Below are 23898 nucleotides of genomic sequence, written 5' to 3' on the forward strand. Positions count from 1 at the left end.
TCGGTCTTACCTCTCGGAAGGAGAGCTTGCCATCAAAGTCTTCATCCACCTCCTTAATCATGTTCTTCAACCCAAGGTGTGTCTGTGGAGCACCCAGTTTCTCCATCATCCGTTTCAGCTCCATCAGGTCAATGAAGCCGTCTTTCCCTGCGTCGTACCTACAAAGCCAACCAAGAGATCAGAGTTAATTTTCAACTAAAGTGAAGAAGACCACGTTGAGAAAAGTCAGGAAAAGTGGCCGCTCCATCAACAACTCATGAGTCAGAGGCCTAATCCAATGATAGTGTGAAAGCAGACCAATTGGAACTCTTGGGGTCTACATCCATGTTGACTTAACTACCCAACCATTGGCCCATTCTAGTTGACTCAACCATCCAACCATTGGCCCACTCTCAACTATAGTTGAATAGTTGACTCAACTATTCAACTACTGGTCTACTTGTATTAAATCAATTTTCCAACCATTGGCCCACTTGAGTTGACCCAACTATCCAACCATTGGCCTTCCCATATTGATTCAACTACCCAACCATTGGCCCACTGTAGTTGATCCAACCATTCAACCATTAACCCACTCTAGTTGGCTCAACTATCCAACCACTGATCTTCTCACATCGACTCTATTCAACTACCCAACCACTCAACTACCCAACTTCTCATATTGACTCAACTATCCTACTACTGACCCACTCTAGTTGACTGAACTATCCAACCACTTTAGTTTACTCAGCTATCCAACCACTGGTCTACTCATGTTAACTCAATTATCCGACCACTGGTCTACTCATATTGACTCAACCACCCAACCATTGGCCCACTCTAGTTTACTCAATTATCAAACCACTCAAGTTGACTCACCTATCCAACCATTGGTCTTCTCATATTGACTCAGCTATCCTACTACTGACCCACTCTAGTTGACTCAATTATCAAACCACTTAAGATGACTCACCTATCCAACCACTGGTCTTCTCATATTGGCTCAACTATCTAACCAGTCAATATGAGTCAACTCTTGTTGATGCAACTATCCAACCATTGGTGGGTTAATGGTGGGATCAACTAGAGGGGGCCAATGGTTGGAGAGTTTATTTATTTATCATGTCATCAGCAACCAGACATTTGGGTTGGGTAGTTGAGTCAATATGAGTAGGCCAATGGTTGGATAGTTGGGTCAGGTAGTGTGGGCTAGTAGTAGGATAGTCGAGTCAATATGAGAAGACTAGTGGTTGGATAGTTGAGTCAACAATAGTGGTTGGGTAATTGACCCAACCATTGGCCCACTATAGGTGACTCAACCACCCAACCATTGGCCCACTCTAGTTTACTCAATTATCAAACCACTCAAGTTGACTCAGCTATCCAACCACTGGTCTCCTCATATTGGCTCAACTATCTAACCAGTCAATACGAGTCAACTCTTGTTGATGCAACTATCCAACCATTGGTGGGTTAATGGTGGGATCAACTAGAGTGGGTCAATGGTTGGGTAGTTGAGTCAATAAGAGTAGGCCAATGGTTGGATAGTTGGGTCAGGTAGTGTGGGCTAGTAGTAGGATAGTTGAGTCAATATGAGAAGACTAGCGGTTGGATAGTTGACCCAACCATTGACCCACTATAGGTGACTCAACCACCCAACCATTGGCCCACTCTAGTTTACTCAATTGTCAAACCACTCAATTTGACTCACCTATCCAACCACTGGTCTCCTCATATTGGCTCAACTATCTAAATAGTCAATATGAGTCCAACCATTGGTGGGTTAAATGCGGGATCAACTAGAGTGGGCCAATGGTTGGGTAGTTGAGTCAATATGAGTAGGCCAATGGTTGGATAGTTGGGTCAGGTAGTGTGGGCTAGTAGTAGGATAGTTGAGTCAATAAGGGAAGACTAGTGGTTGGATATTTGAGTGAACAAGAGTGGGGGTAGTTGAGTAGGCCAATGGTTGGATAGTTGGGTCAAGTAGAGTGGGCTAATAGTAGGATAGTTGAGTCAATATGAGAATAGTGGTTGGATAGTTGAGTGAACAAGAGTGGTTGGGTAGTTGACCCAACCATTGACCCACTATAGTTGACTCAGCTACCTAACCATTGGCCTACTCTAGTTGTCCTAACCATCCAACCATTGGCCCACTCTAGTTAACTCAACTATCCAACAACTGGTGTACTCACATAGACTCAACTATCCAACCCATTAACTCAAGTACCCAACACTAGCAGTTTGACACCACTTTAACCGCCATGACTCAATGCTATGGAGTCCTATGGAGTTGTAGTTTGAGGTGGCATCAGTCCTCTTGGGCAAAAAAAGGCAAAAGGCCTTTGAAACGACAACACCTGTGATTCCATAATAGTTTAAGTGGTGCTAAGTGGTGCTAAGCTGCATCCAGTTTGCAGTGTACTCCCAAGATTTGAGTCTGTCCTTGTCAACAACGTGAAGATCACTGAAAATATTGGTTCTAGGAGTCTCCTCGAGTGGTGAAATTTCCCCCCGTTTCTTCCCTTGGTACACAAATGGCCCGCCTTTGGCTTACAAAATTATCAGTGCGGAATAATAAGACTTAATTGGCGTTTCCTGCAGCAAGAACAAACATACGGTCTGGAGCAAGCAGACTCTTGCCGACCCACCAAAGACTATATTTGCTTTTCTATCCCTGAAAGACGTGGCGTGGTTATAGATTAACTTGAGACACAGAGCAGAACGGCACCTTCCATTCTTTTCATTTTCTCCTTCCCTTTTTTCCGAGCCAGTGGTATTTTATTTCCAACGATGGTTGCATCCGAATTGTAAAAACGAATACAGTTTGACACCACTTTGACTCCGGTGGCTCAATGTAATGGAATCCTAGCAGTTGTAGTTTGGCGGAGAAAGCAGAAGTCCTTGGAAAGTTACAACTCCCAGGATCCCGTAGCATTAATAATAATAATAATAACAACACTTTATTTGTACCCCACTACCATCTCCCCAAGGGACTCGGTGCGGCTTATATGAGGCCGAGCCCAAACACAACAATACAAGCAATAATAACAACAATACAAGCAAGTAAAAACACATAGACAATAAGAAACAACATTATCAATAAAACAACACATAGTTAAAAACAGTGGGGAGGCCAAATGTTAAGTTAAAATTGGAAATAATGCTGGGACATGAACAGAAGGTGATACTGGTGAATTGAACTTCTAACTGTGCTAAGACTCAAAAGAGACATACACAAGAAGTGGAAAAAGGGAGAAATCACCAAAGAAGAATTCAAACAAATAGTCAATTCCTGTAGGGAAAAACTCAGTGAGGCTAAAGCACAAAATGAGCTCAGGCTTGCCAGGGACATTAAAAACAATAAAAAGGGATTCTTTTCTTATGTCAGTAGAAAAAGGAAAAACAAGGAGGCGATAGGGCCTCTTCGAGGAGAAGATTGGGCAATGCTGACAAGGGATGATAGGGAAAAGACAGAACTACTTAATGCCTTCTTTGCCTCGGTCTTCTCACAAAAAGAAAGTCATCTTCAACCTCAGCAAGATGGAGTGGGTGAGGGATTAGAGGACATCTAACCCCAAATTGGGAAAGAAGTCGTCCGCTCTAAATGAGTCCAAGTCCCCTTTCAGGGCCAGATCAACTACACCCAAGACTATTGAAGGAACTAGCGGAAGTCATCTCGGAACCATTGACAACCATCTTTGAGAGTTCTTGGAGAACGGGAGAAGTTCCAGCAGATTGGAGGAGGGCCAATGTGGTCCCAATGTACCTGGATTTCAGGAAGGCCTTCGACAAGAGCGACTAAAATGCTCAAGGGTCTGGAGAACAAGCCCTACGAGGAGCGGCTTAAGGAGCTGGGCATGTTTAGCCTGAAGAAGAGAAGGCTGAGAGGAGATATGATAGCCATGTATAAATATGTGAGAGGAAGCCACAGGAAGGAAGAGGGAGCAAGCTTGTTTTCTGCTTCCTTGGAGACTAGGACGCAATGGAACAATGGCTTCAAATTACAAGAGAGGAGATTCCATCTGAACATGAGGAAGAACTTCCTGACTGTGAGAACCGTTCAGCAGTGGAACTCTCTGCCCCAGAGTGTGGTGAAGGCTCCTTCTTTGGAAGCTTTTGAACAGAGGCTGGATGGCCATCTGTCAGGGGTGATTTGAATGCAATATTCCTGCTTCTTGGCAGAATGGGGTTGGACTGGATGGCCCAGGAGGTCTCTTCCAACTCTTTGATTCTATGATTAGTTGGGGAAGACCTGCTCTTTCTGAAAGATAACAGCTCAGGGTTAGGGTAAAAGATCCCAGGATTTTTCTGCCATTGGGAATAAGTTAACTTGGTAACTGAAGGAAAAAGGAAAGATTATTTTCTCTTAGCCACTCGTTGTTGCTGTTTACATTATTAGTATTAGTATTATTAGTATTATTGATAGTATTATTATCAGACCTCACAACCTCTGGGGAACCCTGATGTTCTTTCTTTCCTTTTTCCTTCAGTTACTAAGGTAACTTATCCCCAACGGCAGAAAAATCCTGGGATCTTTTACCCTAACCCTGAGCTGTTATCTTTCAGAAAGAGCAGGTCTTCCCCTATCTAAGCTCAAGATTAGTTTTGGAGATGGTGATTGATTTTGTCATTACGAGTTGTAGTTGATGGGATTTATAGTTCACCCACAATCAAATAACATTCTGATCTCCACCAAGGATGGAATTGAACCAAACATGGCACACAGAACTCCTTTGACCAACAGAAAATACTGGAAGGGTTTGGTGGGCATTGACCTTGAGTTTGGGATTTGTAGTTCACCTACATCCAGAGACTCAAACAATGATGGATCTGGATCTAACTTGTCATGAATACTCAATATGCCCAAATGTGAACACTGATGGAGTTGGGGGAAATACAATTTGGCATTTGGGAATTGTAGTTGCTGGGATTTATAGTTCACCTACAATCAAAGAGCATTCTGAACCCTACCAATGATAGAATTGGGCCAAATTTCCGACCCCCAGGTTGAGAAACGCTGTGCTATAAAGTCCCACACTCTTTGGACTGTGCCGGATAATACGTTTGGCTTTTTCTCGTAATGCATTGTTGCTTCGGGCATTGGGTTGCATTATAGCAATTCAGCGCAATCTATATAATGCGGTTGTTTACGACCCGCGACCCTAACCCCCATCCCCTTCTTTAAAAACAGGGAAATATGATAGTTTCCCAAGGAACACAAGAAAAGAGATTTTCCATCTTCTCATTTCGAGCCAGCCTGATTTCCCTGGCATTCAGTGGATCCCTATCTGCCAAATACTTTGGACCGCAAACAACCACAAATAGATAAATATCGACAAGCGTGGCCTCCGTATTTTAGGAAGAGATGTAAAAACCTCCCCGGGGTCCATTTCATGGCTTGGCGTGTCTCCCACTGGCCTGAAATATTCCCAAAATGGAGAGTGAAAATAGTACCCAAAGCATGTCATGGGACCTGAGGACGTTCCCAAAGTTTCCACCTTCCATTTAATGTTCTCGGATAGGATCTCAAATTGCCTTACGACAATTGGGAGTACTTTGGTCCTTCCTGGAGGGTCGATCCCAGATGGTGAAGCTGGGAGACGCCTGCTCATCAACATTATAAAACTTAAAAACACTAGTAATATCATAATCAACATTATCAATATAATCAACGACATTCTCAACACCATCAACGTTATCAATATCATCACCAATGACATTCTCAACATCATCCGTGACATTCTCAATATCATCAACACTATCAATATCATCACCAACAACATTCTCAACATCATCAGTGACATTCTCAACACCATCAACGTTATCAATGACATTCTCAACATCATCAACACCATTATCAATATAATCAACGACATTCTCAACACCATCAACGTTATTAATACCGTCACCAATGACATTCTCAACACCATCATCGTTATCAACGACATTCTCAACATCATCAGTGACATTCTCAACACCATCAACGTTATCACGCTCTACGTGGGGTTGCCCTTGAAGACTGCCCGGAAGCTTCAGATGGTCCAGCGCTCGGCAGCCAGGTTGTTAACAGGAGCGGCACTCAGGGAGCATACCACTCCTCTGTTGAGCTAGCTCCACTGGCTGCCAATTTGCTACCGGGCACAATTCAAGGTGCTGGCATTAGCCTACAAAGCCCTAAATGGTTCTGGCCCCTCTTACCTCTCCGAACGCATCTCCTCCTATGAACTGGCGCAGACATTAAGATCGTCCGGGGAGGCCCTGCTCTCAGTCCCGCCTGCATCACAGGCACGATTGGCGGGAACGAGAGACAGGGCCTTCTCGGTGGTGGCCCCTCGGCTATGGAATGCCCTACCGGTTGACATCAGACAGGCCCCCTCGTTGCTGGCGTTTTGGAGGAAGGTCAAGACTTGGCTCTACGAGCAAGCGTTTGGCTAATCAGTGCAACTGAACAACTGAACACAGGAAGTCGGTAAAATTGAACACAGGAATGGCACAAGGATTATGAGAATGGATCTTCTTCTGTTGAGGCGTCATGAAGTGATAAGGAACTGATAATAATTGTTGATTTTGTTGTAATCTGTGATGTGTTTTAACTGTATATTACTGTATAACTTGCACTGTGTAAACCGCATTGAGTCGCCTAATCTAGGCTGAAAAATGCGGTATAGAAATAAAGCAAATAAAATAAATAAATCAATGACATTCTCAACATCATCAGTGATATTCTCAACACCATCAACGTTATCAATATTGTCATCAACTACATTCTCAACATCATCAGTGATATGCTCAACACCATCAACATTATCAACGATATTCTCAACATCATCAGTGACATTCTCAACACCATCAACGTTATCAATATCATCACCAACGACATTCTCAACATCATCAGTGACATTCTCAACACCATCAACGTTATCAATATCATCACCAACGACATTCTCAACATCATCAGTGACATTCTCAACACCATCAACGTTATCAATATCATCACCAACGATGTTCTCAACATCATCAGTGACATGCTCAACACCATCAACGTTATCAATATCATCACCAACGATGTTCTCAACATCATTAGTGACAAGTGACATTCTCAACACCATCAATGTTATCAACGACATTCTCAACATCATCAGTGACATTCTCAACACCATCAATGTTATCAATGACATTCTCAACATCATCAGTGACATTCTCAACACCATCAATGTTATCAATATCACCAACGACATTCTCAACATCATCAGTGACATTCTCAACACCATCAACGTTACCAACGACATTCTCAACACCATCAACGTTATTAATATCGTCACCAACGACATTCTCAACATCATCAGTGACATTCTCAACACCATCAACGTTATCAACGACATTCTCAACATCATCAGTGACATTCTCAACACCATCAACGTTATCAACGACATTCTCAACATCATCAGTGACATTCTCAACACCATCAACGTTATCAAGGACATTCTCAACATCATTAGTGACATTCTCAACACCATCAACGTTATCAACGACATTCTCAACATCATCAGTGACATTCTCAACACCATCAACGTTATCAACGACATTCTCAACATCATCAGTGACATTCTCAACACCATCAACGTTATCGACATTCTCAACATCATCAGTGACATTCTCAACACCATCAACAAGATCATCATCATCATCAATGATATCCTCAACACCATTGACGTAAGGGATGTTGTCATAGCAAAGTGGGCATAGACATCAAAGGAAGCCTCTGAGGCTCAGATTCGGTTCTCCACCCCCATTTTGTAATTTTAGAGCCGTTTGCAAGGCTAGGAGATCGGGAAGCTGAGATGGCAGCCTCAAAATTATGCAAGTGGGTCACCTCTTCCTCCCTTTGGCAAGACTCAGTCGGAAAGGTATCGGAAGTCTTTGATCTCAAATGCAACCGATCTGAAGCAGGCTCCCTTTGGAGACCTTTGAACTACAACTTCCAGGAGCCGCCCTGGGAATCGCAGTCTCCACAAAACAGGATTCGTTTTTTCAGGGGCCTAAACGACCTTCTTATTTTTCACCTCAGGACAAGGAAAGTGTGCTTTGGAGCCAGTCACCCGACACAAATCCCATTACATAACATGCTTACCGATTTACGCTCTTGCTACCTCCTTGGCTAAAGTCCCCCATTGTGCTATTTTCAAAGAACTGGGTGATTTGTATGAAAGAAATCCAGGCTTTCCCCCTTAAATCAATGTCTTTAAGCCTATTTCGGAGATGGGATTCCATAGAATCCTAGTTGTTCTTTCTTTCCTTTTTCCTTCAGTTACCAAGTTAACTTTTCCCCAATGGCAGAAAAATCCTGGGATCTTTTACCCTAAACCTGAGTTGTTATCTTTCAGAAAGAGCAGGTCTTCCCCTATCTAAGCTCAAGAAGGATATCATGATTGATGGTATCAAAAGCCGCTGAGATGTCCAAGAGAACCAACAGGTAATAATTAACTTTCAGGGTGCTGCTGCAACGCTGGGGAAAATGCAAAGGGATGCTATCTCAAGCAACGAAAGGGCAATGCAAACCAAGCTCCTGGAAGACAGAACAACGATTCATAACAGTAGCAAAATTACAGTTGTGAAGTAGCAACGAAAATAACCTTATGGTTGGGGGTCACCACAACACGGGAAACTGTATTAAGGTGTCACGGCATTAGGAAGGTTGGGTTTTCCTATTAGTCTCGATGGCTTTTGTAGTTTGAGGAACTAACTATTTGAGGCCTGAACCACATCCTCAATTATAAGGCCCCGCTTCCTTATGTTTCTCCGAAGAAGGAGGAAGTAGAAAGAAACATTCAGTTAACCTCAACCCTCTTTCTCTATCTGAGCTCAGCCCCAGTTTCTAAGACAAGAGGGTTAGAGAGACATGCACAAGAAGTGGGAAAAGGGAGAAATCACCAAAGAAGAATTCAAACAAATAGCCAACTACTATCTGAGCTCAGCCCCAGTTTCTAAGGCAAGAGGGTGACTTTCACTTTAATCTCAATCGTACTCACAATGGCTTGTCCGAGCTGCCTAGCTTGGCCACCAGCACATCTGAGGCTTTTTCTATACTAAAGAAATCAGGAGAGCCTTCCAAAATGGAGATCTCATCCCCAGGAAAAAAGTTATTGAGACACATCGGATTCATCCCATTCATTCATTCAATAGTCTTGAGCTTAGATAGATAGATTGAAAGATAACAGCTCAGGGTTAGGGTAAAAGATCCCGGGATTTTTCTGCCATTGGAAGATAAGTTCCATACAGCCCGAAAGACCTACAACAACCCAGTATTATCATAATCATCATCTTGATTTCTCTCCTGCCTTTCTTCCAACAGAGACTCAGGAATGAATGGGATGAATCCCATGTGTCTCAACAACCAATTATTTTCTCTTAGCCACTCATCGTTGTTGTTGCTGTTGACATTATTATTAGTAGTATTCGTAAACATCAGGAGACTTTGGGGTGGGGGGGGTTGCACTTCAGGCACGCACTTGCTCCAGCTTGCATACAAATTCAACTTACAAACAAACCTACAGAACCAACCTTGATTGTAATTTGGGTGTATGTGTTGTGTGTATGTGTGTATGTGTGTGTGTGTGTGTGTGTGTAGTTACACCTCAAAAATGTACCTGTTCCGACTTACATACAGATTCAACTTACGAACAGACCTACAGAACCAACCTTGATTGTAATTTGGGTGTATGTGTTGTGTGTATGTGTGTGTGTGTGTGTAGTTACACCTCAAAAATGTACCTGTTCCGACTTACATACAAATTCAACTTACGAACAGACCTACAGAACCAACTTACATACAGATTCAACTTACGAACAAACCTACAGAACCAACCTTGATTGTAATTTGGGTCTGTGTGTTGTGTGTGTGTGTGTGTGTGTAGTTGGAGTTACACCTCAATGATCTACCTGTTCTGACTTACATACAGATTCTATTTACGTACAAACCTACAGAACCAACCTTGATTGTAATTTGGGTCTGCGTGTTGTGTGTGTATATACACACAGTTGAAGTTACACCTCAAAAATGTACCTGTTCCGACTTACATACAGATTCAACTTACGAACAAACCTACAGAACCAACCTTGATTGTAATTTGTGTGTGTGTGTTGTGTGTGTGTGTGTGTGTAGTTGGAGTTACACCTCAATAATCTACCTGTTCTGACTTACATACAGATTCCATTTACGAACAAACCTACAGAACCAACCTTGATTGTAATTTGGGTCTGTGTGGTGTGTGTGTGTGTGTGTGTGTATAGTTGGAGTTACACCTCAATAATCTACCTGTTCTGACTTACATACAGATTCTATTTATGAACAAACCTACAGAACCAACCTTGATTGTAATTTGGGTCTGTGTGTTGTGTGTGTGTGTATATACATACACACAGTTGAAGTTACACCTCAAAAATGTACCTGTTCCGACTTACATACAGATTCAACTACAGAACCAATCTTGATTGTAATTTGGGTGTGTGTGCTGTGTACCTGTTCCGACTTACATACAAACAGGCATCCCCAGAGGTTGTGAGGTCTGATAATAATACTACTAATACTACTAATAATACTAATACTAATACTACTAATAATGTTAACAGCAACAACGATGAGTGGCTAGGAGAAAAGAATCAGGAAAGTGTCCTAAAATTGGCTGTGGCTAAGGGAAAGATTTGGTTGTTGCTAGGTGAAGTGGCCCTCTGTGGTGTCATTGGGGAAGGAAGGTATTATTATTATTATTATTATTATTATTATTATTATTATTATTGATATCATTATTACCATCATGAGTATTTGTATTCTGCTTTATCTCTTGACAAAAGAGACTCAATAATAAAGTAGCTCAGCTGTATGAATGTGTATGAATGGACAGGAGGAAGGAAGGAAGGAAGAAAAGAAAGAAAGAAAGAAGAGAAAAAAGTGGGGAGGAGAAAGGAAGAAAAGAGAGGGAATGACAAAAAGAAAGGAGAAAGGAAAAGAGGGATGGAGAAAGGAAGAAAGAAAAGGCAGGGAATGATGGAAGGAAAGAAAAAGTAGAGAAGGGAGGAGGAAGAAAAGAAGGAAAGGAAGGAGGAGGAAGGGGAAAGGAAAAGAGGGAAGGCAAAAGGAAGAAATAAAAAGGAGCAAAGAGTAAAAAAGAAGAAAAGAGTAAAAGAAGGGGAGAAAGGAGAAAGGAAGAAAGAAACAGGAAGGAGGAAGGAGAGGAGAAAGAAAGAAAGAAAGAAAGAAAAGGAGGGAGGGAGGGAGGGAAGGAAGGAAGGATGGAAGGAAAGGAAGGAAGGAAGAAGGAAGGAAGGAAGAAGGAAGGAAGGAAAAGAGAAAAAGGAGAGGGATGGAAGGAACGATGGAAGGAAGGAGAAAGAAAAAGAAGGAATGAAAAGGAAGAAAGAAAAAGTAGGGGAAGGGAGAAAATAAGGGGGAAGGGAGGGAAGGAAGAAAGGAAGGAAAGAAAGAGAAAGAGGAACAAAGGAAGAAAGAGAATGGAAGGAATAAGTGAAGGAAAGAAGTAGAGAGAAAAAGAAGGGAAGGAGGGATAAAGAAAGAAAAGAAGGAAGGAAGGAAGGAAGGAAGGAAGGAAGGAAGGAAGGAAAAGAGAAAAAGGAGAAGGATGGAAGGAACGATGGAAGGAAGGAGAAAGAAAAAGAAGGAATTAAAAGGGAAGAAAAGGAAGAAAGGAAACGTAGAGGAAGGGAGGAAATAAGGGGGAAGGGAGGGAAGGAAGAAAGGAAGGAAAGAAAGAAAGAAAGAAAGAGAGAGAGAGAAAGAGGAAGAAGAAGAAAGGAAGAAAGAGAATGGAAGGAATTAGTGATGGAAAGAAGTAGAGAGAAAAAGGAAGGAAAGAAGGAGGGAGAAAGAAAGGAAGGAAGGAAGGAAGGAAGGAAGAAAAAGGAGAGGGAGGGAAGGAACGAAGGAAGGAAGGAGAAAGAAAAAGAAGGAATGAAAAAGGAAGAAAAGGAAAGAAAAAAAGAAGGGAAAGGAGAAGAGGGAGAAAGAAAGGGGGAAAGGAAAGGAGGCAAAGGAACGCCGTATTCCCTTCCATAGGCTTCCCGTTAGTCTTTTAATCCCATTGCGGAATCAACGCAGCGTGACCCCAATTGAACCGCTGAGGCATTGTGGGACGTCTCGTTTCCCGATGCCAGGACATCACAAGCGGTTCCAAGTGGTGCCAAACCCCATTTGTTTCCCGCGTGTGGATGGGCCTGAGAGGCGGCCTCTGCTCCGTAAGTGGGCAGGCGCCTTCCCGTCTTATTCCGATCGGTGACTAATCCCGGCCCGCCCACGGCAAACGAGGCTCCGGCTCCGCTCTCCAGATTAATCCCTGCGATTCTCCTCCAAAAAGCCGATTAGGGTTTGTAGATCCTCAAGGCGAGCCGGGAAGCTCGGACTCGGGGTTGCAAACAATGGCGGCCTTTTCCCAAGACCGTATTGCCGCGACCGGGATCTGGAAGGCCGATCCCGACCCGAAAAGACCCGCCGGGATCCCTCTCTGCTCAGCTTCTTTAAATTGGCCTTTGGAGTTGATCAATCAGGGCAGAAAGAGGCACAACTGAGTGCAGTATTCCTCATTTACCAATGGGAGCCGTCTCTCATCTGGTATCACCCACGGATTGAGCCTGCCACTTTTGGACTCTCGCTTGCTGAGGTGTTCCGGCGAGTGTCTCTGTAGATCTTAGAAAACTATGTCTGGATTTAAGTCGTTGACGTGCTGGCTGATACCCAAACAGGGGATGAGCTGGAGGTGTCTCTGCCTTGGTCCTTTCACTATTTATTTATTTATTTACCTTACTTATATACACTATTGGCTGCTACCCCCTGCCACTTTTGGACTCTCACTTGCTGAGGTGTTCCAGCCAATGTCTCTGTAGATCTTAGAAAACTATTTCTTGATTTAAGTCGTTGACGTGCTGGCTGATACCCAAACAGGGGATGGGCTGGAGATGTCTCTGCCTTGGTCCTTTCACTATTGGCTGCTACCCCCTGCCACTTTTGGACTCTCGCTTGCTGGTGTCTCTGTAGATCTCAGAAAACTATTTCTGGATTTAAGTCGTTGACATGCTGGCTGAGACCCAAACAGGGGATGAGCTGGAGATGTCTCTGCCTTGGTCCTTTCACTATTGGCTGCTACCCCCTGCCACTTTTGGACTCTCGCTTGCTGGTGTCTCTGTAGATCTTAGAAAACTATTTCTGGATTAAAGTCGTTGATGTGCTGGCTGATACCCAAACAGGGGATGAGCTGGAGGTGTCTCTGCCTTGGTCCTTTCACTATTGGTTGCTACCCCCTGCCACTTTTGGACTCTTGCTTGCTGAGGTGTTCCAGCGAGTGTCTCTGTAGATCTTAGAAAACTATGTCTGGATTTAAGTCGTTGACGTGCTGGCTGAGACCCAAACAGGGGATGAGCTGGAGGTGTCTCTGTCTTGGTCCTTTCACTATTGGCTGCTACCCCTGCCACTTTTGGACTCTCGCTTGCTGGTGTCTCTGTAGATCTTAGAAAACTATTTCTAGATTTAAGTCGTTGATGTGCTGGCTGATACCCAAACAAGGCGCTCTTGGGGAAAATAGACCTTGATCAGCAACTGAACGTTCTGTAGGAGTTGGAGGGAAATTTCAACCTTGATTCTCTGTTTTTCCTCCACCAAAGACACCTCCCAGGGTTCCTTTCTCTCTCCATTGGTGTGGAATTTGTATCACCCCGCCCATAACATTTTCCTATGGCACACAGAGGAATTAATCGGCAACTGAACATTCGGTAGGAGTTCCGGGGAAAATTTCAAACTTGATTCTGTTTTTCCTCCACCAAAGACACCTCCCAGGGTTCCTTTCTCTCTCCATTGGTGTGGAATTAGTATCATCCCACCCATAACATTTTTCTATGGCATGCAGAGGAATTGATCGGCAACTGAACATTCTGTAGGAGTTGGTCGGGAAAGTTCAACCTTGATTCTCTGTTTTTCCTCCACCAAAGACACCTCCCAGGGTTCCTTTCTCTCTCCATTGGTATGGAATTAGTATCATCCCACCCATAACATTTTTCTATGGCATGCAGAGGAATTGATCGGCAACTGAACATTCTGTAGGAGTTGGTCGGGAAATTTCAACCTTGATTCTCTGTTTTTCCTCCACCAAAGACACCTCCCAGGGTTCCTTTCTCTCTCCATTGGTGTGGAATTTGTATTTCCTGACTGGTTCCCTCATCAAAACATGGGAAAAGTCGATTTAACTGCACAAACTTTGTTTTGGCAAGAGGGACATCACGTAACACATCTCGCAATAGTTTTTCTCACCAAACTCGACATACTTTGTGGCAGAGCTTCATCCATTGAAGCAAACCGCCAAAAAGAAGCTGTGCTTCCTCTTTTCTCAGAATCTGCCACGCAGAACGAGGTAAATGTGGTAAGCATGAAAGAGATCAAGTTTTCAACACTAGAGAGAGTCGGATCTCGAATGCGAAGCAGAGCCAGCCCTGGTTCGGATTTGGAGGGGAGACCGCCAAACAAAAACGGGTGCCAAAGGTATCTCTGTATCATATAGGTATCTGTCATTACTGATCATCTCTCATCTGTAAGAATGGCAAAGCAGCTGGCTTGGATGATCTACGGATGGAACGAATCAAGAACTTTGGCCCAAAAGCAAAGTGCTGGCTGCTGGAGCTGATGAACGACGGCACTGCATCCTGACAGATCCCCAAAATCTGGAGGAAAGCCAAAGTCATCGCCATCTTGAAGCCAGGCAAAGACCGTAAGGACACAAAAAGCTACAGACCAATCTCCTTGTTGTGCCACCTCTACAAAGTCCGGAAGAGACTTATTCTGCATAGAATTATGGAAAAAATAGACCCATGCTGGCTTCAGGAAAGGCAGAAGCTGCACATCGCAAGTGCTGAACCTGACTAAGCACATAGAAGATGGCTTTGAAAGGCAGCAGATCACAGGAGCTGTCTTCATAGACCTGTCAGCGGCTTATGAGACTGTAAATCATCACCTTCTCCTTCAGGAAAGGCAGAAGCTGCACATTGCAAGTGCTGAACCTGACTCAGCACATAGAAGATGGCTTTGAAAGGCAGCAGATCACAGGAGCTGTCTTCATAGACCTGTCAGCGGCTTATGAGACTGTAAATCATCACCTTCTCCTTCAGGAAAGGCAGAAGCTGCACATTGCAAGTGCTGAACCTGACTCAGCACATAGAAGATGGCTTTGAAAGGCAGCAGATCACAGGAGCTGTCTTCATAGACCTGTCAGCGGCTTATGAGACTGTAAATCATCACCTTCTCCTTCAGGAAAGGCAGAAGCTGCACATTGCAAGTGCTGAACCTGACTCAGCACATAGAAGATGGCTTTGAAAGGCAGCAGATCACAGGAGATGTCTTCATAGACCTGTCAGCGGCTTATGAGACTGTAAATCATCACCTTCTCCTTCAGGAAAGGCAGAAGCTGCACATCGCAAGTGCTGAACCTGACTCAGCACATAGAAGATGGCTTTGAAAGGCAGCAGATCACGGGAGTTGTCTTCATAGACCTGTCCGCGGATTATGAGACTGTGAACCACCACTGCCTCCTCCTGAGAAAAATGTATAGTATCACAAAGGACGACCGTCTCACCCGCCTCGTAGGAAACCTGCTACAGAACAGGAGCTTTTTTGTTGAGTTCCAGGGCCAGAGAAGCCGATGGCGGAAACAGAAGAACGGCCTGCCTCAGGGGAGCGTGCTTGCTCCATCCATGTTCAACATCGACACAAATGACCAGCCACGGCCAGAAGGGACAGAGAGCTTCATCTATGCTGATGATCATGCCATCACCACTCAAGGAAATCAGCTACCGAACAGGAGCTTTTTTGTTGAGTTCCAGGGCCAGAGAAGCAGAGGGCGGAAGGAGAAGAACGGCCTGCCTCAGGGGAGCGTGCTTGCTCCATCCATGTTCAACATCTACACACATGACCAGCCACGGCCAGAAGGGACAGAGAGCTTCATCTATGCTGATGATCATGCCATCACCACTCAAGGAAATCAGCTACAGAACAGGAGCTTCTTTGTTGAGTTCCAAGGCCAGAGAAGCAGATGGCGGAAACAGGAGAACGGCCTGCCTCAGGGAAGCATGCTTGCTCCATCCATGTTCAACATCTACACAAATGACCAGCCACTGCCAGAAGGGACAGAGAGTTTCATATACGCTGACGATCATGCCATCACCGCTCAAGCCAGGAGCTTTGAAATGGTTGAACAGAAGCTCTCCAAAGCTTGAGTTGCTCTTACTTCCTATTACAGGGAAAACCAGCTTGCATCATCAATGTTTAACATTTGCACAAGTAACCAGCAACTGCCAGAAGGGACAGAGAGCTTCATCTATGCTGATGATCGTGCCAGCACCACTCAAGGAAATCAGCTACCGAACAGGAGCTTCTTTGTAGAGTTCCAGTGCCAGAGAAGCCGATGGCAGAAACAGAAGAACGGCCTGCCTCAGGGAAACGTGCTTGCTCCATCAATGTTTACATTTACACAAAGGATCGGCTACTGCTAGAACGGTCAGAGAATTTCATCTATGCTGACGATCATGCCATCACCGCTCAAGCCGGGAGCTTTGAAATGGTTGAACAGAAGCTCTCTGAAGCTTAGAGGGAAAACTAGCTTGCTCCATCCATGTTCAACATCTACACAAATGACCAGCCACTGCCAGAAGGGACGGAGAGTTTCATCTACGCTGACGATCATGCCATCACCACTCAAGAAGGGAGCTTTGAGACGGTAGAACAGAAGCTTTTCGAAGCTTGAGGTGCTCTTACTTCCTATTACAGGGGAAACCAGCTTGCACCATCAATGATTAGCATTGACACAAATGACCATTCATTACTATAATGTTATATATATATATATATATATATATATATATATATATAATCATCTCTCTCATCTATCTATTTATCATATATATATATATAATCACATATTTATATCTGCATATCTATCATTACTATAATCTAATCTATATAAATATAAATGTAATGTTCGTTTGTGGTATTCACAGAACTCAAAAACCACTGGGCGAATTGGCACCAAATTTGGACACAAGACACATAACAACTCAATGTATGTCCTGCACTAAAAAAATGGATTTTGTGATTTGGGAGTTGTAGTTGCTGGGATTTATAGTACACCCACAACCAAAGAGCATTCTGAACTCCACCAATGATGGAATTGAACCAAACCTGCCACACACTTCTCCCATGACCAACAGAAAATACTGCAAGGGTTCTGGTGAGCATTGACCTTGAGCTTGGGAGTTGTAGTCCACCTACATCCAGAGAGCGCTGTGGACTCAAACAATGATGGATCTGGACCAAACGTGGCATGAATACTCAATATGTCCAAATATGAACATAGATGGAGTTTGGGGAAAATAGATGTTGACATTTGGGAGTTGTAGTTACTGGGATTTATAGTTCACCTAGAATCAAAGACTGTTCTGAACCCCACGAACGACAGAATTGGGCCAAACTTCCCATAGAGAACCCCCCTGACCAACAGAAAATACTTAAGGCCACCCGGTCCAACTCCCTTCAGCAGGGCAAGAAAACGTAATCAAAGCCCTCCTGACAGAGAGCCACCCAGCCATAGATACAGAGAGATAGATATGATTCACACACAGAGAGATATAGTATCATAGATTTGAAAGGGACCCCGAAAGAAGGACAATGATATGTGGCATGTTCCAAAGCAGGCAAACCAGACACTCTCCACATCAACACTGACAAAGACACAGCAAGAAATACTGTTTACTCACAAGCAGAAAGACATTACATATATTAGAAACCAACACTTTCTCATTACTTTATTTTCCAAGTCGTCTCTGGTTGCTTCTGGGTCCAAAAGCAAGGCGCTGGCTGCTTGAGCTGATGAACAACTGCACTGCATCCTGTCAGATCCCCAAAATCTGGAGGAAAGCAAGAGTCATCGCCATCTTGAAGCCAGGCAAAGACCGTAATGACCCAAAAAGCTACAGACCAATCTCCCTGTTGTACCACCTCTACAAAGTCCTGGAGAGACTTATTTTGCATAGAATTATGGAAAAAATAGACCCCTGTCTGATCCCACAACAAGCTGGCTTCAGGAAAGGCAGAAGCTGCACATCGCAAGTGCTGAACCTGACTCAGCACATAGAAGATGGTTTTGAAAGGCAGCAGATCACAGGAGCGGTCTTCATAGACCTGTCAGAGACGTATGATACTGTGAACCAACACCTCCTCCTGAGAAAAATGTATAGTATCACCAAGGACGACCACCTCACCCGCTTCATAGGAAACCTGCTACAGAACAGGAGCTTTTTTGTTGAGTTCCAGGGCCAGAGAAGCAGAGGGCGGAAACAGACGAACGGCCTGCCTCAGGGGAGCATGCTTGCTCCATCCATGGTCAACATCTACACAAATGACCAGCCACTGCCAGAAGGGACAGAGAGCTTCATCTATGCTGATGATCGTGCCATCACCGCTCAAGCAGGGAGCTTTGAGATGGTAGAACAGAAGCTCTCCGAAGCTCTAGGTGCTCTAACTGCCTATTACAGGGAAAACCAGCTGATCCCTAATCCATCTAAAACACAAACATGTGCCTTTCATCTCAAGAACAGACAAGCATCCCGAGCTCTGAAGATCACCTGGGAAGGAATCCCACTGGAGCATTGCAGCGCACCCAAATACCTGGGAGTCACTTTGGACCGTGCTCTGACCTACAAGAAGCACTGCCTGAACATCAAACAAAAAGTGGGCGCTAGAAACAACATCATACGAAAGCTGACTGGCACAACCTGGGGATCACAACCAGACACAGTGAAGACATCTGCCCTTGCGCTATGCTACTCTGCTGCTGAGTATGCATGCCCAGTGTGGAACACATCTCATCACACTAAAACAGTGGATGTGGCTCTTAATGAGACATGCCACATTATCACGGGGTGTCTGCGCCCTACACCACTGGAGACATTACACTGCTTATCCGGTATTGCACCACCTGACATCCTCCGGGAAGTAGCAGCCAATAGTGAAAGGACCAAGGCAGAGACATCTCCAGCCCATCCCCTGTTTGGGTCTCAGCCAGCACGTCAACGACTTAAATCAAGACATAGTTTTCTTAGATCTACAGAGACACTCGCTGGAACACCCCAGCAAGCGAGAGTCCAAAAGTGGCAGGCCCAAACCCAGCACCTCAATTCATGGGTGATACCAGATGAGAGACTCCCCCCTGGGCACACAGAGGACTGGGCGACTTGGAAGGCGCTAAACAGATTGCGCTCTGGCACCACGAGATGCAGAGCCAACTTCAAGAAATGGGGCTACAGGGTGGAATCCTCGGCATGCGAGTGCGGAGAAGAGTAAACCACTGACCACCTGCTGCAATGCACCCTGAGCCCTGCCACATGCACAAGGGAGGACCTTCTTGCGGCAACCCCAGAGGCACTCCCAAGTGGCCAGATACTGGTCAAAGGACATTAACCAAATACCAAATTTACAAAATCTGTGTGGTTTTTTTTTCTTTCTTTTCTTTTCTTTTTCTTTTTAATCTCTGAGTTTGTTTTGCTCTGTTAGAATTGTAATACAATGGTTGCTGATGACACGATAAATAAACTTTATTTTCCAGATCAACAGACTGGGCCACAGCAACACCTGATAGGGGATGGCTAGTATATTAATAAATGCATACATATATATATATAATCATCTCTCTCATCTATCTATTTATCATATATATATATATATATATATATATATATATAATCACATATTTATATCTGTATATCTATCATTACTATACGCTAATATATTTTTATATATATATTATCATCTCTCTCATCTATCTATTTATCATATATATATATATATATATATATGATAAATAGATAGATGAGAGAGATGATTATATATATATATATATAAATATATTAGCTTATAGTAATGATAGATATACAGATATAAATATGTGATTATATATATATATATGATAAATAGATGAGAGAGATGATTATATATATATATATATAAATATATTAGCTTATAGTAACGATAGATATACAGATATAAATATGTGATTATATATATATATGATAAATAGATAGAGAGATGATTATATATATATACTAATATATTAGATTATAGTAATGATATATGTGTGTGTGTGATTATATATATATATCTATATATATATAATCACATATTTATATCTGTATATCTATCATTACTATAAGCTTATATATATATATATATATATATATATATATATATATATAAAATAATCTCTCTCATCTATCATATATATATATATATATGATAAATAGATGGGAGAGATGAGACAAAGTGTTGATTGTTTGTGAGATATATATATATATATATATATATATATATATAATCTTATTATATGTCTATATCGATCTATTACTGATAATATATATATATATCACTAGCAATCAACACTCTCTCTCATCCATCTAACATTTTATTGATTATTGATTGTGTTGATTTTCTATTATTATTCTTCCCTTCCCTGCCCTCTGCCCATGTACACTGGCCCCTTTCCCCAATAGTAGTAATAATAATAATAACCCCCTGCCCTCTGCCCATGCTCAGGGCTGCCCTTCCCTTTCCCTAATAATAGCATTATTGATTATATATCGATTATTGATTATGATATTGATTATTGATTATGTGCCCATTGCCCTCTTTCCTTAATAATGGCAGCGTTCATTGTGATTCCTCTGGACTGGGATGGCCTGCCCTCTGCCCATGCTCAGGGCTGCCCTTCCCTTTCCCTAATAATAGCATTATTGATTATTGATTATCTTGATTTTATATTATTATTATTATTATTCCCTTATAATTCCCAATAATAATAATAATCCCCTGCCCTCTGTCCATGCTCAGGGCTGCCCTTCCCTTTCCCTAATAATAGCATTATTGATTATGTGCCCATTGCCCTCTTTCCCTAATAATGGCCCTATTCATTGTGATTCCTCTGGAGGGGGATTGCCTGCCCTCTGCCCATTATTGATTATATATCGGTTCTTGATTATGATATTGATTATGTGCCCCCTGCCCCTAATAATGGCACTATTCATTGTGATTCCTCTGGACTGGGATGGCCTGCCCTCTCCCTTTCCCTATCAACCCATTATTGATTATATATCGATTATTGATTATAATATTGATTATGTGCCCCCTGCCCCTAATAATGGCCCTGTTCATTGTGATTCCTCTGGAGGGGGATTGCCTGCCCTCTGCCCATGCTCAGGGGGCCCCTTCCCTTTCCCTAATAGCATTATTGATTATGTGCCCATTGCCCTCTTTCCCTAATAATGACACTATTCATTGTGGTTCCTCTGGACTGGGATTGCCTGCCCCCTGCCCTCTGCCCATGCTCAGGGAGGCCCTTCCCTTTCCCTCTCTACCCATTATTGATCATATATCGATTATTGATTATGATATTGGTTATTGATTATGTGCCCCCTGCCCCTAGTAATGGCACTATTCATTGTGATTCCTCTGGACTGGGATTGCCTGCCCTCTGCCCATGCTCAGGGGCCCCTTCTTCCCTTTCCCTAGTAATAGCATTATTGATTATATATTGATTATTGATTATGATATTGGTTATTGATTATGTGCCCCCTGCCCCTAATCATGGCCCTCTTCATTGTGATTCCTCTGGAGGTGGATGGCCTGCCCTCTGCCCATGCTCAGGGGGCCCCAGGATGGGGGGGGGGTCACACTCACTGCCGGAAGAGCCTCTCCATGTCCTTGATCTGCTTGCGGGAGAATTCCCGGAATTCGGTGTAAGGGCTGAAGACGCGGTGGGGCGAGCCCGGGATGGGGGGCGAGTCCGAGGAGGAGGAGGCCCCCGCTCCGACCCTCCTCTGCAGAGGCCCGTTGAGCCCTTCCTCCTCCTCCGAGCCCCCTCCCCCTTCCTCTTCCACCCGGAGGCGGCGGCTCAGCTTCCCCGCCAGCTCCTCCGTCGCCATCCTCTCCCTGGAAGGAAGGAAAGAAAGGAAGGATGAAGGATGGAGGGAGGAGAAGAAGGAGGGATGGAGCCACGGCCTAAGCCCCGCCCACACCCCCTACGTCACTCCCCGCTCCCCCCTCCCTTCGCAATAACAGCCAGCCCGGGCCCGACATAAGTCGGGTTTTTCTCCCCACTCCTTTTTGCGACTTCCCTTTTCTCCTCCGGTGTGGGAAAAAGGAAAGATAGAAACCCAAGGTGGGGGCCTCCCTGGAAAGAGGAAGCGATGGGCTTCCTTCCTGGCTAGTTGGCTTTTACACTGGAGGAAGTACATACGAGGGAATGGGGTCCCAAACGTCTCCCCCCCCCCGCTTCCATCCAGGTCCATCTTTGGCTGCCTGGTTCTTACTCCTAAAGAAGTCCATAGGGATATATATAGTCTCAATGTAAAGAGGAAGCGATTGGCTTTCTTACTGTCTATCTGGACTTTACTCCCGAGGAAGTCCATACGAGTGAATTGGGTCCCAAACGTCTTCCCCCCGCTTCCATCCAATGCAATAGGTATTAGGTCCATCTTTGGCTGTCTGGTTCTTACTCCTAAGTAAGTCCATAGGGAAGTATTTGGTCTCAATTTATAGAGAAGGCGATTGGCTTTCTTCCTGGGTACCTGGCCTTTACTCCTGAGAAAGCTTATAGGAGTGAATAGGGTCCAAATATCTCCCCCCCCTTCCATCCAGGTCCATCTTTGGCTGCCTGTTGCTTAGTCATAAAGAGGTCTATAGGGATATATATAGTCTCAATGTAAAGAAGAAGCGATTGGCTTTCTTACTATCTATTTGGATTTTACTCTCGAGAAAGCTTATAGGAGTGAATTGGGTCGAAATATCCCCCCCCTTCCATCCAGGTCCATCTTTGGCTGCCTGGTGCTTACTCCTAAAGAAGTCCATAGGGATATATATAGTCTCAATGTAAAGAGGAAGCAATTGGCTTTCTTCCTGGCTATTTGGCCTTTACTCCTGAGAAAACCTATAGGAGTGAAAAGGGTCCAAATATCTCCCCCCCCCCTTCCATCCAGGTCCATCTTTGGCTGCCTGGTTCTTACTCCTAAAGAAGTCTATAGGGATATATTTGGTCTCAATGTAAAGAGGAAGCGATTGGCTTTCTTACTGTCTATTTGTCTCTCCGTTGCCATGGACCGACCACTTCCTGATTAGATTTAGGCTCACTGCGCCCCCTACCCTCCGCAGGGGTGGAGGACCCATTAAGATGGTCCGCCCCAGGAGGCTTATGGATCCGGACGGATTCCTGACGGCTCTTGGGGAGTTTCCCGCCACCGCGGTAGGTGATAATGTCGAGGCCTTGGTCGCTCTCTGGAATGGGGAGATGACCAGGGCTATTGACAAGATCGCTCCGGAACGTCCCCTCTCAAGTAACCGAGCTAAACCAGCTCCTTGGTTCACTGAGGAGCTGGCAGCGATGAAGCGAAAGAAGAGGGTTCTAGAGAGCGTGTGGCGATCGGTCCCAAACGAGTCAAACCGAACACGGTTTGTGTCCTTTTTGAGGGCATATGCCGCGGCAATAAAGGCCGCAAAGAAAACTTTCTTTGCGGCCACTATTGCGTCTGCAAAAAACCGTCCGGCGGAGTTGTTCCGGGTTGTCAGAGGTCTTTTAACTCCCCCCACGGGTGGGAGCCCTGACAACTCGGCAGCGCGCTGTGAAGCATTTGCTCGGTTCTTTGCAGACAAAGTCGCTTTGATCCGCTCTGAGCTGGACGCCACATTAGATGCAGTCTCTGTGGATGTGACACAAGCACCTGCTTGTCAGTTTTTGTTGGATTCTTTTCAGTTTGTGAAACCCGAGGATGTGGACAAGATACTTGGAGGAATGAGGCCCACCACGTCCATCCTAGACCCCTGCCCATCCT

The 23898-nt window shown here is 44.1% G+C and overlaps 1 protein-coding gene across 1 annotated transcript in view; it reads right to left on the reverse strand.

Annotated features, from left to right (window-relative positions):
- The window catches only part of EFHD2 (EF-hand domain family member D2), a 25816-nt gene extending 3747 nt beyond the window's left edge, over positions 1-22069 (reverse strand). Inside the window, exons 1-2 of the mRNA XM_060758723.2 lie at positions 21752-22069; positions 11-158 (exon numbers count right to left, since the gene is read on the reverse strand). Coding sequence (XP_060614706.2) covers positions 11-158; positions 21752-21996 — 393 coding nt within the window. The 5' untranslated portion in view covers positions 21997-22069. The remainder of the gene's footprint in view (positions 1-10; positions 159-21751) is intronic.
- Positions 22070-23898: the final 1829 nt, after the last annotated feature.

The sequence above is a fragment of the Anolis sagrei genome, chromosome 13 (assembly GCF_037176765.1).
Source record: "Anolis sagrei isolate rAnoSag1 chromosome 13, rAnoSag1.mat, whole genome shotgun sequence".
Lineage (NCBI taxonomy): Eukaryota > Metazoa > Chordata > Lepidosauria > Squamata > Dactyloidae > Anolis > Anolis sagrei.